The following is a 15,269-nucleotide window of genomic DNA, read 5'->3' as shown; positions in this document are numbered from 1 at the left end:
CTTTATTTAGCTGATGAACAGCACATAAACAGTAATTCTTTTTAACGTTACAGTAACGACAGACAGCTCTACAGTGAACTTTTTTCCTAACATTATTAATTTTGTCAGACATAGATAATAATAAGTCGCCCAAGCTCAGCACTGACAGTACCAAAGATGTTCTGCAATAACTACCAATTAAATTTGTATTTTCAACCGGAAGTAGTTTGCGTGTCATGGGTCGAGCACATTGTTCCTTCGCGGTAGTCTGTCTGTTTCCCTTAGTAATGAATGAATTTCTGCTCGAATGAAATATCCAGTGTAAGTGCACACTTTAAATACACGTCTCCACAGAGAGAAACCGAGACTGTGACTGTATTTTGGCCGCAATAGAGGAACTTTATCTTTTTTGAGGTAAGTTTCGGCAAGTGTGTGCTCAAAATGCTAAAGCTAACAGTTAGCCGGGATTGGAGACACTGCTAAAGTTTTAGTTGACTTTAAGACCTTTTATCTCTGGCTAACGCTAACCATCTCTGCCCGGGAACTACGCTGAGTGGCAGTAATTTAATAACCAACACATTTTTGAGTTTCACATGTAAGCCAGAGTTCATCATGTTGCACGTTGACTCCATTGAATGGGATTCATGTTCGTCAGTGTGAGTTACAGGTGTTGTGATGTAGCTGTATCTCATTTTATGTTGCACTGTGTGGCTCTGTTAGGAGGAAGTGTGTGGTCCTGGTTCTCGGATGCACTAAACATTCAGTATGAAAGCTAGGATTTATTGTAGTTTAAAAAGAGTTTCATTAAAAATCCCACGTAGTGTTCATTTTTGCGATACCGTTATTGTTTTAGCCGTCAGACATCGATATGAACTGGACAGAGTGGTCTAAAATGTTGAACGATAAGTCAAGCAAACATTTTGACTTTAACTTTTTTTTTCCTTTGACTTTTAGCATCTTCTAGTTTGATGTAACTGGTTAACTTGCACAGGTTGTCTTAGACAGGGCAGCCTCTGAATAAGCATCACAGTACCTTAAATCATAAACCCCATAAGAAATGCATTTACAACAAGTTTTTCATTGCACTTAAACCTTTTCCATTAAATGTCTTTCGGTCTCTGCTGATTAACGTGTATTTATCAGGGTGCCCTGTAGATTAAGTGGGTCCTCATCGTGTATTTGTTGTCAGTTACAGAAATATTGACAGTAATGAAAAGCAATAAACTATACTGTGATCATTTGTATTTTTTGCACAATATTTATATTTATAGAAATATGACAGGTGTTACACCATTTTACATGGTATTTAATTTTAATTTAATTTAATCTTTTTCCTTTCCAAGTTCATAGACCAGAAGAGAGATGGCTGGGATTCTGTTTGAGGATATCTTTGACGTAAAGGACATCGATCCTGATGGCAAGAAGTTTGACAGAGGTGTGTGAAATGTTGCTACAAAACAAGCCTAGAGAAGCTGGGAAGTTATAACACCAGCCAACAGCCCAGGGCTTGTATATCATATTAGTCTGTGGTCTCTATTACTCTGTATGTAATTTCAGCAGGGAATCAACCAACAGACACTTTATTTATTTATTTATTAAAAATGAGAGACCCAGATATTTTCCCCTTTTCTTGGTCTTTATTTACATGTGGCTACTATCATGCATCCAGTGTCATTTTCAGTTAGTCTCCTTCAGCTGTAAAACTGCAGATGAACTAATCCAAACTCTGCTGTGACTGATTATTTGCCGCAGTATCTCGTCTACATTGCGAAAGTGAATCTTTTAAGATGGACCTCATCTTGGACGTGAACATTCAGATCTATCCCGTTGATCTTGGTAAGGAGCAACCTTTTTGTCTTTCTGTGTATTTTAGATTAAAGACTGGAAGTCATTTCATGGATGTCTTTTGTCTAACACAGTCATGTTCTAATTTCAGCTCGGTCAGAACAAATCAGTTATATTTCCTTATGTTATCAGGGTAAATTTGCACCAGCCTTTCTATTTTATTTCTATTTGAAGTCTGCCTCAGTTGTAAGCGTGCAGTGTAAAGCTAAACAGCAAATGCAAAGCAGTTTCCTTTATGTATATATACCAATGTGCCTTAAGCTAAAGGTAAAGATAAAATCACTAAGATAACTCACCCAAGGTGTCCAAGTGCACAATAGAAACCCACTTTGTTTCCATGTGTCCATTTTAATCAAGGTGACAAGTTCAGACTGGTTATTGCCAGCACGTTATATGAAGACGGAACACCAGATGATGGAGAGTACAATCCTCAGGATGACCGGCCATCCAGGTAAGACATTTGCACTTCATATATTGATGTATGTGACATTACCATGCATCTACCAAATGATATTTAGCGTACCACTTTTGTGCTCTCCTTTGACTTTGTTTACATTTCCAGAGCAGACCAGTTTGATTATGTGATGTATGGGAAGGTTTACAAGATTGAGGGCGACGAGACTTCAACAGAAGCAGCCACACGCCTGTGAGTCGTGTTACCTGATTTACATGAAACTTTGGAGTTAGGTTTTTTATTTAATCACCAGGTATAAGAAAATCCAGCAAGTCTTCATGTCACCAGATAAATCAACTATTTTCTGCAAAGTCATGCCCAACAAAAATCTGTGTGTGTAAGAGAGACAGAGATAATGTCGTTATCATAATGTCATCAGTCTATGTTACTTTGAAATCTCTGTCGTTTGTTGGCTTTTATCAAGTTACATGGATTTGCCCCTTCTTTCAGCTCTGCCTACGTGTCTTACGGCGGCCTCCTCATGAGGCTGCAGGGAGACGCAAACAACCTTCACGGCTTTGAGGTGGACTCCAGGGTCTACCTCCTGATGAAGAAACTGGCCTTCTAAAACCCGACTCTGCTCCTTCTGGTTCTTCCTCTGCCACAGTCACAGTCATGCTGAGCTGCATACTGAAAACATTCATATTCCATGTCTGGAGCACAATAGCAGCTCACAGGCAGAACACATGGACACTTAAGAACACATCATTAGTTTTTTCATTCTGGCGGTAACAAAGTGTTTCCTCTAAGGAGATGGACTGCAGACTAAAGACTGTGACACTTAGGAACTGCTGCAAACCACATCTGCTGGCAAACTGTAAATAAAGATTTCTTTTATACAAAATGATTCTCAGATGTTTTTTGCCCCCCCCCCCAGTATCCCAGCAAATTAAAATATGGACACTCTGGAGACAGAAAATTGAATTAAGGGTGAAGAGGCAGCTTTTGTGTGCAACACAGGCTTCTCAATGTCAGTAGTAATGGATGTCACAGGATAGGGAGAAACTGTGCAAATGACTCACACAGACTCCTCCTAGTGCATGGAAAACCTGAAATACATTTGAATGTAGTAATGCAATAAAATAAGCTTGTAACCTCAGCAAAATAACATTAAAAAAAGAAAGAATACATCAGTAAGTTCTCATAGGATTATGTATGCTGGAAGTCCAACTGGAAATATTAGATTTGAATTGTTGATTGTGTGTTTTATGTTCAATTCAATTCAATTTCATTTGTATAGTGCCAAATCACAACAAAAGTAGTCTCAGGACACTTTCCATACAGAGGTATAGTAGATACTGTGGATTATTTGCTCACATGGCCACCAGTTGAAGGGTCAGGTTAATCATGTCATTGTCATGTTACCGATTTTTCCGCTGGGGGTATCTTGTCTAATAACACCCTGAATGCAAATCATCATCATCTTCATCTGGACAACAGAAGTAGCCTGCATTAAAACTGAGGATAGAATAAATCCTGCAGTAACTGTGCCATCCTGGGGCAGGTTTGTTGTCCTGTGGTCACGCATCTGAGCGCATAAACCAATGCGCGCTGGTGGAGAGGGACTGCTCTGTGCCAAAATGTGCTTTAGTCCGCCGGAAGTGATGTAGGCAGGATTATACTGCGCAGGAGCATCCCGAGCACGTCTGCGAAGCTGGTGGATGGCCCTGCAAATATTACCTGTTCAGGAGGTTCAGCATGTGTGTAAAGTGGCTGCCTGCACACTCACTGTGAGGGCTCGTTTAACAACATGTTTTTCTATTCGCAGCGTTTTGCGAGGCGCAGGCTGCAGACGGGCGCGGTGATGTGAGTCCGCGTTCTGCTTTAATTGGAAGCGCTGCTCTCGGGATTATGCCAGCTGAGGTTTTCTCTTTCGTTGAGAAGAATGAACATGTATGCTGAAAGTAAAGAGAGGGGATCGTAGCGGCCAAACACGATGGACAATCGACGCAAGAGGAAGCTGACATTCGTCACCATCGGCCTTATATTTCTTCTGAGCGGTGTGGAATATGGTAAGATTTTGCCTATTATTGTGACATTTTGCCTTCATGTGTTGCAACTCTGAAATAGACTCTTTAAGAATGGGACCCAAAAATTGAACAGGCTGTCCACGGCTGCAGTCAGGATTCCAGATATACTAAAGACCAAATTCCCTCAGTGCAGCTTCACAATAAGTTAACATTTAACTCTTCCATTGGTTGTTGGTTGATTTTAATTTAACCTAAACGGTAACTTGTTCAGCTATGTAACTGAAACCTGGCTGGGGTTTGCATATTGTTCAGGCCACCTCATCCATGTTTGCGACCAGGTTTGCAAGACTAAAAAAAAAAAAAAAAAAAAAAAACATGTCTGAATCTGAAATGTAGACACAACACTGGTCACTTAATACAGTGCAATGCAGCAAAACATCCCTGCAATAAACACTTCATACAGGTGAAATGGAAACACCTTACAGTGCAATGCAACACAATAGAGCCACACCACAACGACACTCCTTCAAGTGTCCTGACACCTCTGCTAATTGTTTGATTGTATTAGTGTACATGAGTATAAATTCTGTACTTCATTGCAAATTCAAGTTACTTTTACTTGAGTATTTCAGTTTTTTGCAACTTTATACTTCTTGACTTCATCAAACATTGTACTTTTTACCCCACTACCTTTTCCTGACAGCTTTAGTTGCTAGTTACTTTCCAGATGACATTTTTTGATGCTCTTCACATCCAGTGAAAACCAAGTATCGCCAAATGTGGTGATGATGAATTAGAATTTTTCTGGAAAAATGAAGCATTAACTGTTTTTTTAAGGCTTGAGAAAATGTTCCTTCTTCTTAAGACAAATACATTTTAAAAAGCCCTCTTGGATTAGCAGGCAAATGCATCATTTAGCTGAAAACACGGTTGTTTTTCTGAGCTCATGAAAGGTTGCCCTTATACAGTGGGATATTAGTACTTGTAGGTAACCAAGGGATCTACATCTTCCACCGCTGCTCACTGTGTCTGTAACGTTCTAAAAGCTGTGACAAAGAAGCAAGATTCAATTTCCTAGCGTGCATTTTTGTCCCTTCCACATACAGATGTCTCTGTCAGGCTGACGACACTACAGCGTCTCCCTCAGATGACAAAAAATCCTGAGCAGGCATCTCCTCTCTGGAATTTTCTAAGAGCAGGCTTTATTGTGTGTCTTCTGACTCCAGAATTGAATTAGGATCACACTGGGTCAGCACTATCCTTTGCCCATATGATAATAAGGCTGCAGGCATTGACAGACAGGAAGTTTGCAGTGTGTTCAGGCAGTTCTCGGCATTGGCTTCGCTAGCGCTGATATGGAAAACATTTTCAGTTGCACCTGGAATTAAAACACACTGTGCAGACATCTTGTAATCTCTTCTTTCATTCAGACTCATTTAAAAACTAACAGCTGCTTAACTTCTGTCTTTCCAGCTGTAATATTGCCCACAATATGGAGGTACTTGCAGACTTTGGATGCAGCACCTTACTTTCTGGGTTTGGCCCTATCAGCGTTTAGCTTGAGTGGCCTGCTGTCAGGACCGCTGTTTGGCCACTGGTCCGACCGAGCAGGGGCTACCAAGAAGATCATCTTGTTTGCCAATCTTTTTGAGATAATTGGTGAGTCCGCTCATATTTTGAACCTCAGTAAAATTATGTGCTCAGCTTCTCGTGTCAGAAACGCAAACTCCTCTGTTGTTCTGTTTGAGTGTTGTTAATGCATGTGGTTCGCTTTATTGTTCTGCTCCTTTTCTCTCTCCAGGTAATTTCATGTACTTTATGGGCTTCTCCAAGTGGCTCTTACTGTCAAGCAGACTGGTGGCTGGTGAGTCTGCACAAAGTGACAGTGCCACTTATTATTCATTTGGCAGATGGCCAGCAGAATACATCCGACATATCAGTATAGATTGGCGGGATGATTATGTAAAGGTACACCCAGCTGACAAGACTGTCTCTTGAATCTTTTACCCATGATAGTAGAGTGTATCACTTTAGCTCTGGCCTTGTGTGTTTTAGGAATATGATGAGAAATGATATGACATACCACTGTATTGATGTACATCCTCTCCAGAGCATCCATCGTCAGTGTGCCCGTGCTGTGATTTACTCATGAAATATGTATTTTTTTCAGGCATCGGCACAGGTGCTGGCTCATCTATCTTTGGCTTCCTGACCAGAAACACCATCCCAGATGACCGCGCCACTGTATTTGCTGCTGTCATGGCATGTCGACAAGCTGGCCTTCTGATTGGTCAGTGCTCCACTGGTTTCTGATGACAAATACAAGAGGCTGCCTGCTGCTTATTTGTATTTGTTACACAGAAAATAACACAACGTTATTGAAGATTTGGAACTTTGAGTGGGGTCACGTGCAAATGTTACTTAATGATGAATTACTAAATGCATATAAGAAGCAAAAAAAAATAGCTTGTATGATTTATGGTTGCTTTTGAGATTCATTTGCTCCATATCAAGACAATTAGCACTGATTTGCCATGGTTTGGGGGTGACATATGGTTAAAATGCATGTTTCAACGCTGCGTTTGGCACAGGTCCAGCATTTAACATCTTCTTGAGACTGTGTGATTTCCACCTGGGTCCTTTTGTCGTCAATAAATATACTGCACCGGGGGTAAGGACCAAATTATGCTGCACATTAAGTTGTTTCAACTTTGCAACACATTTTTCCCTCCAAAGAAATACTGTAACACTTTTTTTCAACCTCCTGCAGTTGTTCATGTGCCTTCTCTGGATTCTCCTTCAACTGGCAGTAGTCTTCATGTACTGGGACCTGCCACCTCTAGAGAGGGGGAAGGCCAAGGAGAGTTCGGCAAGCCAGAGCAGGGAGGACAGGAATGAGGAAGGGCCGGTGGAAGAGGACAATGATGAGGAAAAGCCGCTGATGGGTTCCCAGGAGCTGGTGGGGTCCTACGGCTCAGTGGTGGGATTCAGCCCACCCACAAGCCACTCCCCTGCTGCCTCCAATGCCACGCTGAATCACATCTCCCCACCTCCCTCTCCCATGCCACGAGACTCCCATGAGTCTTCCAGCTCCTTTAAGAATTTCAGCATATCCCAAGGTAGGTGGTTGACAGTGCATGTGTCCGTATTATACTTGGTTATGAATTTCACGTTGTCATCCTCTGGCCTGTTTTAAGTTGTACAGGGTTCATACAGAGTCTTGAAAGTTTGGAAAGTGCCTCATTTAAACTGTCATGGTTAGGAATGTGCTTGAATTTGAATATACTCCCTGGTTTTCAGTACGATGTGATCATCTAAACAATCACTCATGTAAACCAAAAATGCTTGTGCCATCGTCTTCCGCCTTTCACTCCCCAGACCATGGTGACCCCACTGACCCAGAAATACTTCAGCTATGGGGAGCTGGAGAACAGCATCATGTACTGTCTCTGCGGTGTGGAGGTGATCGCTGGCTTCCTGTTTGTGCGCTGGCTGAGCCGACGCATTGCTGAGCGAGCCATCCTGGCCATCGGCCTGGCCATCTGCAACATCTCTTGTGTCTGGTGCCTCATCTTCCTGGCCAAGCCACTAGGTCAGTCTACACTGAAGAAAATTTTGTTATTGTGCACACAGATCTTCATCAGCCATAAAAGCCCTGCTCTCCCACAAAGAGGCAGTTTGATGATGAGTATGCTAAGTATAGGACATCCTCAAATGTGGTAAACACAAGCAAGCTAAAGGATAGAGGCATTTTAAAGAGAATGGGGCTGTATCATGCCTATTCATTGAGTGCTTTGGTGTTTTCTGCAGGTAGCTTTCCATGGCAGCTGACTGAGTTCATCGTCGGGGTGTTTCTGCAGGTTTTGGGTTTGCCTTTTGTAGCTGTGGCTCATGTCTCCCTCTTCTCCAAGGTTACTGCTGAGAAAACACAAGGTGAGAGACAGTGACATCTAGTGGAAAGGAGAAAGCATTGCAGGTTGGATGGTATTTTTTTTTCCTTTAGCTCAGTGTTTCTCAACTCTGGTCCTTGGGCCCCCCTGCCCTGCATGTTTTAGATGTTTCCTGCTCCAACAAACCTGATTCAAATGAGTGGCTCGTTATCAGGCCGCTGCAGAGCTTGATGACGAGCTGATCTTTTGAATCAGGTGTGGTAGAGGAGGGAAACATCTAAAACATGCAGGGCAGGGGGGCCTAACTCATCCATGTCCTGTGAGCTGTGATATTTTTGTTTTCAGTCGTTTTATCTTTGTCTTGCTTGTATTGCAGGTTTCAGCCAGGGAGTGCGTCGCTCAGTGGGAGGTCTAGCTACCATCCTGGGTCCTCTGTGGGCTGGTGGCCTGATTGACAACTTGTACATCATGATGGGAGTGATGATTGCACTGCTGGCACTGCTGACGGTAGGCAAAAGTAAATGAGGTGTAATCCATTCAAGGGAAGGAGATAAACCCTTGTTTGTGATTGTCGAGTTATGGAACCACATGAGGCTAAAACAGACTTTTTCTCTTCCAGTTTTGACTTTATTGTTGTTACATGAAAATCTAATTTAGTGGAATCTCAATACTTTTGTTGTACCAACCAACATGTGTCTATATCATGAGGAATCAAAACGTGTCAAGTAACTAAACATTTTTTTGCATCAAATATAACAAAAACTCCTTTAACCTCGAGTTTATTTTATAGAGTCAGTATTCCTTATTTAACACTGATGCACAAAAAGTTCAGGTTTTTTTTTTTGTTTAGTTTTTTCTTGTTTGTTAAATGAAAAATAAATGGTTAAAACATATTTTATTCAAACTAAACTAAGAGAAGGGAAAAGTAGTGAAAATTGAAATGGCAACAGTATTGTAAATTATAATTAATACCCAGCCTTAATTGCTTAAATGAAACAAATCATGAATGACTTATTTACTCATACGGTAAATTGTGACTCTATATTTGCTCATGGTGCCTCGTGTGTATTACTTTTCCTAAATTCCTCTCTCTGGTAGGTTACTGATTTTCATGTAGTAGGCATCAGTAATGTGACTGGCTGAGAACATAATGATTAATCACCACACACTCTTTTAACCATGAATAAAAATAGCAATTACTCTTTGATCTACCCTCATTATCCATGTACAGAAGACACAACACTTGCAATGGCAAAAATCAGGCTCCATAATTTGACAGTGGAACAAACAATGAGAGTTTTTTAGCAGTGGGAATCTAATGAGAACAAATAAGAAACAACTAAAACCAAAGAAAAGTCTTTAAAGTTCAGAAGAAGAGATGCAAGCTGACATCTTCTAGCCAGCAGCTTCTCTTGCATTAGGGAACAAACAAGGATAACAAAATGTTTGTAATGCCTGTAATGAAGCATGGGCAAACCACAGTCCAGCAACCAAATGTTTCCACAACCACAGAGAAAGAAGCAAAACAAAATCAGAGCGTGCGTCTGTGAGGAGGAGTCGGCATGTGTGCTCCCAAACAGGTGAAATGAAGTCCACCTCGCACTTCTTTTGTCCAAATTGGGTCCAGCAGGAACATCCCTCCACAGCCCCCTCTCTTCTTTCTTTCGTTATTTTCATTGCGAAGGGCATGCTGTTGTGCATCGCTGACAGCTCTGAAGCAGGGTGCCAGGGTTCACAGCATCAAGCCTTGAAACTTTGAAATACCGGTCGGTTTTCAGGATTCACTTTGCAACTGAGTGAAGAAAAGTGCTTTGAGGGAATGTCAGTTTAGCACTGCTGAAATATATGTAATGGAAAAAGGTCAGGGCCCACTGATAATGGCAGACTAAAAAACAGATATCTGCTTTTATCTTTTTAATATTTATTCCAGATTTATGAGAGATCCTGTTGGAGACATTCAACTTTGTGTGTGTGTGTGCGTGCGAGTGAGAGAGACAGTTCATGCTTCTCTGTACTTCTGAACTGCAAGTCTGCATTTTTTTTCTTTTATTATTTTCCATTTCTTCTGTTTATGTCCTTTCCTTTGGTAATGTAAACACCTGTTTCTCACGGCAGCGGCTCCTTGAATTGAAAAAAGAGAGATCTGCAATCACTAAACGTGAAGGAGAATCAACCTCTCAGAGGTTCCTCGCTAATCAGTTTATCTTATCTAATATTGTCTAATACAGATGATGCTGGCGTTCTCATACGACCGGCTGGTTGCACCTGCCACAGAGGAGGAAGTGGACGACTCAGACAACTGTGGCTAATTCAGCAGATGGTCTATGAAGAAGGTAGCGCCTACCATTTATCATATTTTTTACTAAAGGGAAATATTATGTGACATATATTTAGCAGATGTTTTGATCCACTTGCAATAAGTGCTGTATTATATTCATGTTAGACCACGTCTGCTCTTGCATGAATATGCAGTATGAGCCAGGAACAATCAACATGGCCTGTGGGATTTTGGGAAGTTGATACATTCCCACGCAAAATGTGTTCTTAATTAGTTATTGGTTTGCATGATCAGATGACTTCCAGACTGTAAATAGCAGCCTTGTCTACCACCATCTCATTCTGTATTTTCTTCCCCATCTGCCAGTGCACAGTGGGAGAGTTCCTGGCCTGCACCTGGCAGTCCCTCCACAGTCTCATTCTCTGCACTGGGACCAGCTTGCAGGGTGATAACACACACCAAGAGCACACACCTCACCACCTTAGAGTGCTTGGACTTGTCAGCATTCTGTGCAGAGGCTGATCAAAGTACCGATATGGTGTAGACGTGTATTTCCCATGGAAATATAGAATCCTGCCCACATCGAATGTGCAAGCTTTGGATGAAAATGTTCTGCACTGACTGCCAGCTAAAGCAGGTGCATCAGGTGTTTCAGCATATGCATGCCGGGCATCCACCTCTCCTGTCCAGAACTCTGTCATCTGTGTCTCATGTAATGAAAGCTGCTCCTGCAACAGCAAAATCTTCGCAGTAATGCTATGTTTTTATTTTCCTTACAAGTTGTATTGATTCATTCAAATGTTGATCTTTTTAAATGAATACTTTCAGAGTGGCTTCCACCGTTCAAGCAATGTGTCTAAAAGAACTACCAACACTAGCACAAAAGAATTTAATTAACGTAGGTTTTAACTGTAACTCGGTGAAAATGCTGTCTCAAAGGCATTTAAAACCTCAGTAATAAAATTCTCAGGGAAACACTAAATACTTGTCGTTTTTGGGAAATGGTCACTTTAGGAGATATTAAATATTGCTAAACGTTGGCTCAGAATCATCCATTGGAATTCATAAAAAAAAAAAAAAACTGGTTATCTGTCAAAGCCTGATTGAAGTGGGCTGTTAAACTTTCCTCGTGTTGAGGCTGATGAATCATAGAATACGTTTCCTGCTTTAAAAAAAGCAGAGCAGCATGAATCTGCGATGGTTGATGCTGATGGAGTGCATATTTTCAACACTGGTGGGCGCTCTTAGTCTGTGTACTGAAGTGTATCCTCATCGCTGCTGCGGAGCCACGCTGGGTGAGTGATCTCAGCTGGTCAGATAACTCCATAAGGTCAGGTGCACTATTACAAATGCACGTTCAGGGGAAACACAGCTTTTGCGGCTGTTTTGTTGTTAAAAAAATAGTGTTGAGGTTATTCAGTTTTAGGTGGCGGTAGAGAAAACGCACAGCATGTATGTTCCGTTCTTCTTCATAATTTGTTCAGGTTTTATACTCAAAAATACAAACTTTGTTTGAAGTATAAGATTATTTCTTATTTATTATATGCATTTATTTATTGTATTTTTTTTTCAGGGCACCTAACATGTACATTCACTTGTTTTGAATTCTGTGTTTCTATACAGAAAAGATGAAGCTCCACTGTCTTCATGGACTTGTGTTTCATTCTTTTTTGGAGAAACTATGCGCACAGTAAGGAGAGCAAAAACAATGCTGCCGCAATGCTTTGATAGAATTCATGTGTCATTCATGTATTTCTTTAATTGCATTTAGTAGTTTATTACATGTCGTTAACTTAGAGAGGGTGGCAAACTGAAACAAAGACTAGAGATTTAGAGCATATTGTCACATTTAACTTCACCAATACTGCCAGTGTAAAGTTTTAATTCAAAGCATTGTCAAAAGAAGACTGACTTCCCCCTTCCCTGTTTTTCTTTTCTTTTTTTTTTTTTTTGTCTTTTAGTCTTTTATCATTAAGATTGACATTATTCTTATAGTTGTTTTATACATTCGAATTATTTAGGAATGGACACTATATGTATGATTTTTTCATAGAATATATTTTAATGTTAATCTAATAAAATAATCTTTCATCATGTAATGCATATGTATTTATGACATAAGTCTTTTACTGTTTAATTTCAGGGAACATAAACAAAAAAATGTAGTTTGTTTATAAACGTCTGCAATCACAATTTACCATGATGTCTTTTTTCATAAAATATGAATTATATATTAATTATGTATGATGTAAATATTAGTGACAGTGACTGTTTATATATAATTAAAAAATGGAATTTTAGTATGAAATTTATAAAAAAGCTAATTTGGGGTAATGGGGTCATAATTAAAACGGGGCTTTGAAAATGTATACTTTTTTTTTTATTTCCCTCATACATGATGACACGACATTTAATGCACAGGAGAATAATCATTTTACTGAAGTACATTTTTAGTAATTTATTATAGATGTTGTTTAAATTACACAGATAAATGTATGCATCAAGGTAAATAAAATAGTTCAAAAATTAAATGATCATTTTAGAAATTCTATAGAAATAATTACTCCAAAAAAAATTAAGCATGAACGAAAATCATGAACATCTCTTCAGAAAATATTGATATTTAATATCAATAAAATTTAAATTATTACTCATGTTTGTGCAATGCAGACTGATAGTGGTTTTTGTATGTTTTTGTAATGATATTCCAAATTATGCTACATCGTATATGAAATATAACAAAAAAATACATTCATGTCATTCAGCATTTGGTTCGTGACAAAATTTACAAGATTCATACATAGAAAAAACTATTGTCGCTCAAGAATTTGATTGAATTTTTTGCTTGTGGATGATTTTAAAGTAAAACAAGTTTTCATACAAGTGACGCGGAAAGCAGCACATTGAAGTGCTCATGGTTAAAGTGGACATCGCCCCACTGGGGGTCGCTGCGACCTGCCAGAACCTGAAAGTAGGGCGCAGAGTTGAGGTCTTTGTCGCTCGTGACGACATGTCGTCTGCCCGCTGACGTGGTGGCGAGGGGGCGTGGCCCTAGATGTGAACTCTGGTTGAACCCGTTTTGATGTCGGGCGGGGAAGGCTCAGAAATGTTATGACACAGGGCCAGTAACAGAGATATTTTGGGGTTTTGCATTTATGTTTTTTCAAAACTTGGGTCGCCCCCCCACCCCCACCCATCTCACACATACACACACACACAGCCTGCAGCGGCAGTCTGACCGAACAGCGACCCTGCGTATCAGGGTCAGAAGCGTAGAACACGTCGTGTGTCATATCAGCAGTGGTTGTTGGGGTAAGTTTGATGAGCTCGCTCCTCCTCCCCGCCAATCACAGGGAAAGGTTCCGAGGCTTATCGGCCAAATTCAACGACGATAATGGACGTGTGAACTTTTGGTGAACCGTGTTTTTCCTCGACTCAAGAGGGCAGCGAGGGCAGGTGGAGTTCAGTGGGGCTTAATTGTTTTTTGTCTTGTTTTTTCAGTCTCATTCCCCAGGCTTGATCACTGATTGACCCTCGCAGACCAGTGATCCTCCCTGCACTGAGCAGCGTGGGGCTGAATTTGGATGATGCACTGCGATGCTTGAGTTTGTGGGACATTGCAGCCTAGCCTAACATACATATTTTACACATGGGAGTGTGGACAAAGCCACACTGCAGCATCGCAAACACTTTTCCCACACAGATCCTTTTTCTTGACCTTTCATGTGCACTTAAAAGACCCTCTCCCCGTTCATGCGACAACTTAGAAGTTCGAGAATAATACCTTCAACTTGATCATTCTGAGACTTTCACGAAGCTCGTTGGGATGGGTAATAAATGGATAGAAGTGCTCTCAGGCCTGAACGTCAGCGCTTTTGAGCTGTCAAGTGTATGAAATATTTAGTTTGTGCACTGGTGTCACGGATTCTTAGTGTTTGCGCAAAAACTGCTCAAGCTACGTTCAAATCAAAATGGTGGCACCGACAGAAACCTGTGAAAGTCTGAGTGTCCCTGCATGGGTAGCACTTGAATCTTGTGTTAATAATACATGTGTCACTCCAAAGAGGTGCGACATCTTGAGAGCAAGACAAGTTACAGGGTAAAAAAGGGAGAAGCAGAGTGCTTGAGTCGTGGCTTATAGAGGGATGCACTGTGACAGAAAGCCTGCCATGACAAAGACTACTACACAATCTAATGCCAAACTTAGACTTTAGCCTAGTTTATAGAGTTTAAAAGGTCATCTGGAGAGTCTAGTTTTGTTTGGCTGCGGTAGGAAATGCAACTCCTACACAAAATCGAGCTCTGTTTCTGTCACCTAAGGCTGTGTGACATGCAGAGGATTTTTCTTCATCTTCATTGGTCCAATCAGGAAAGCATGGTTGTGTAACACTTCTTCTGACTGAATGAATAATCAAGTCTGGGTAGCCTATAGCCGGGGCTCCCCGGGCTGTGTTGTGCAAGCTAGCCAGATGCTATTGCACAGAGAGTTCTGTTTTGCCAAATGGGGTCACGCTTCAGTCACCCTCAGCGCTGGAAGTCCTCCTCGAACAACGTTCTTCCCTCTCTCCTTGATCTTACAACATCATGCACTTACTCTGGATTTGTAAATCTGGTGGTCTTTTTGACTCTCACACTGGTTCTTTCAAGTCGTGACCTGTGTGGTCGATGAGAACGGGGCGGTACAGGAATTTGGATTAAGGATACTTCTGTCACATTTGACACCTTTTCTCTTTCATGTAGCCAAACTCAGTTACAGGCAAACTGATTTTTTGCTTATCGCCGTGGCACTATTCTCCCTTTTGCTGCATTTCAGCGAATCTTGAGTCCTCAATTCCTCACATTGGTTAGGTATG

At 40.9% G+C, this 15,269-nt stretch overlaps 2 protein-coding genes across 2 annotated transcripts; both read left to right on the top strand.

Moving 5' to 3' along the window:
• The first annotated feature begins 197 nt into the window (after nt 1-197).
• polr2h (RNA polymerase II, I and III subunit H) lies at nt 198-3,390 on the top strand. The gene is made up of 6 exons (XM_070961220.1): nt 198-393; nt 1,323-1,414; nt 1,732-1,815; nt 2,182-2,275; nt 2,387-2,470; nt 2,729-3,390. Exons 2-6 carry the CDS (start codon nt 1,342-1,344, stop codon nt 2,844-2,846), a joined length of 453 nt encoding a protein of 150 aa, XP_070817321.1. The 5' UTR covers nt 198-393; nt 1,323-1,341; the 3' UTR covers nt 2,847-3,390.
• Nucleotides 3,391-3,931: 541 nt separating this feature from the next.
• mfsd8l1 (major facilitator superfamily domain containing 8-like 1) lies at nt 3,932-12,611 on the top strand. Its single transcript, XM_070960519.1, is given in 11 exon segments — nt 3,932-4,290; nt 5,722-5,907; nt 6,050-6,112; nt 6,419-6,538; nt 6,840-6,919; nt 7,019-7,444; nt 7,627-7,840; nt 8,059-8,181; nt 8,515-8,645; nt 10,367-10,471; nt 10,783-12,611. Coding segments are annotated over 10 exon segments (1,500 nt in total). The 5' UTR covers nt 3,932-4,214; the 3' UTR covers nt 10,448-10,471; nt 10,783-12,611.
• Nucleotides 12,612-15,269: the final 2,658 nt, after the last annotated feature.

Source organism: Chaetodon trifascialis, chromosome 4 (genome assembly GCF_039877785.1).
Source record: "Chaetodon trifascialis isolate fChaTrf1 chromosome 4, fChaTrf1.hap1, whole genome shotgun sequence".
NCBI lineage: Eukaryota > Metazoa > Chordata > Actinopteri > Chaetodontiformes > Chaetodontidae > Chaetodon > Chaetodon trifascialis.
Note: the sequence above shows the minus strand (reverse complement) of the source record. Positions and strands in the feature narration are given on the sequence as shown.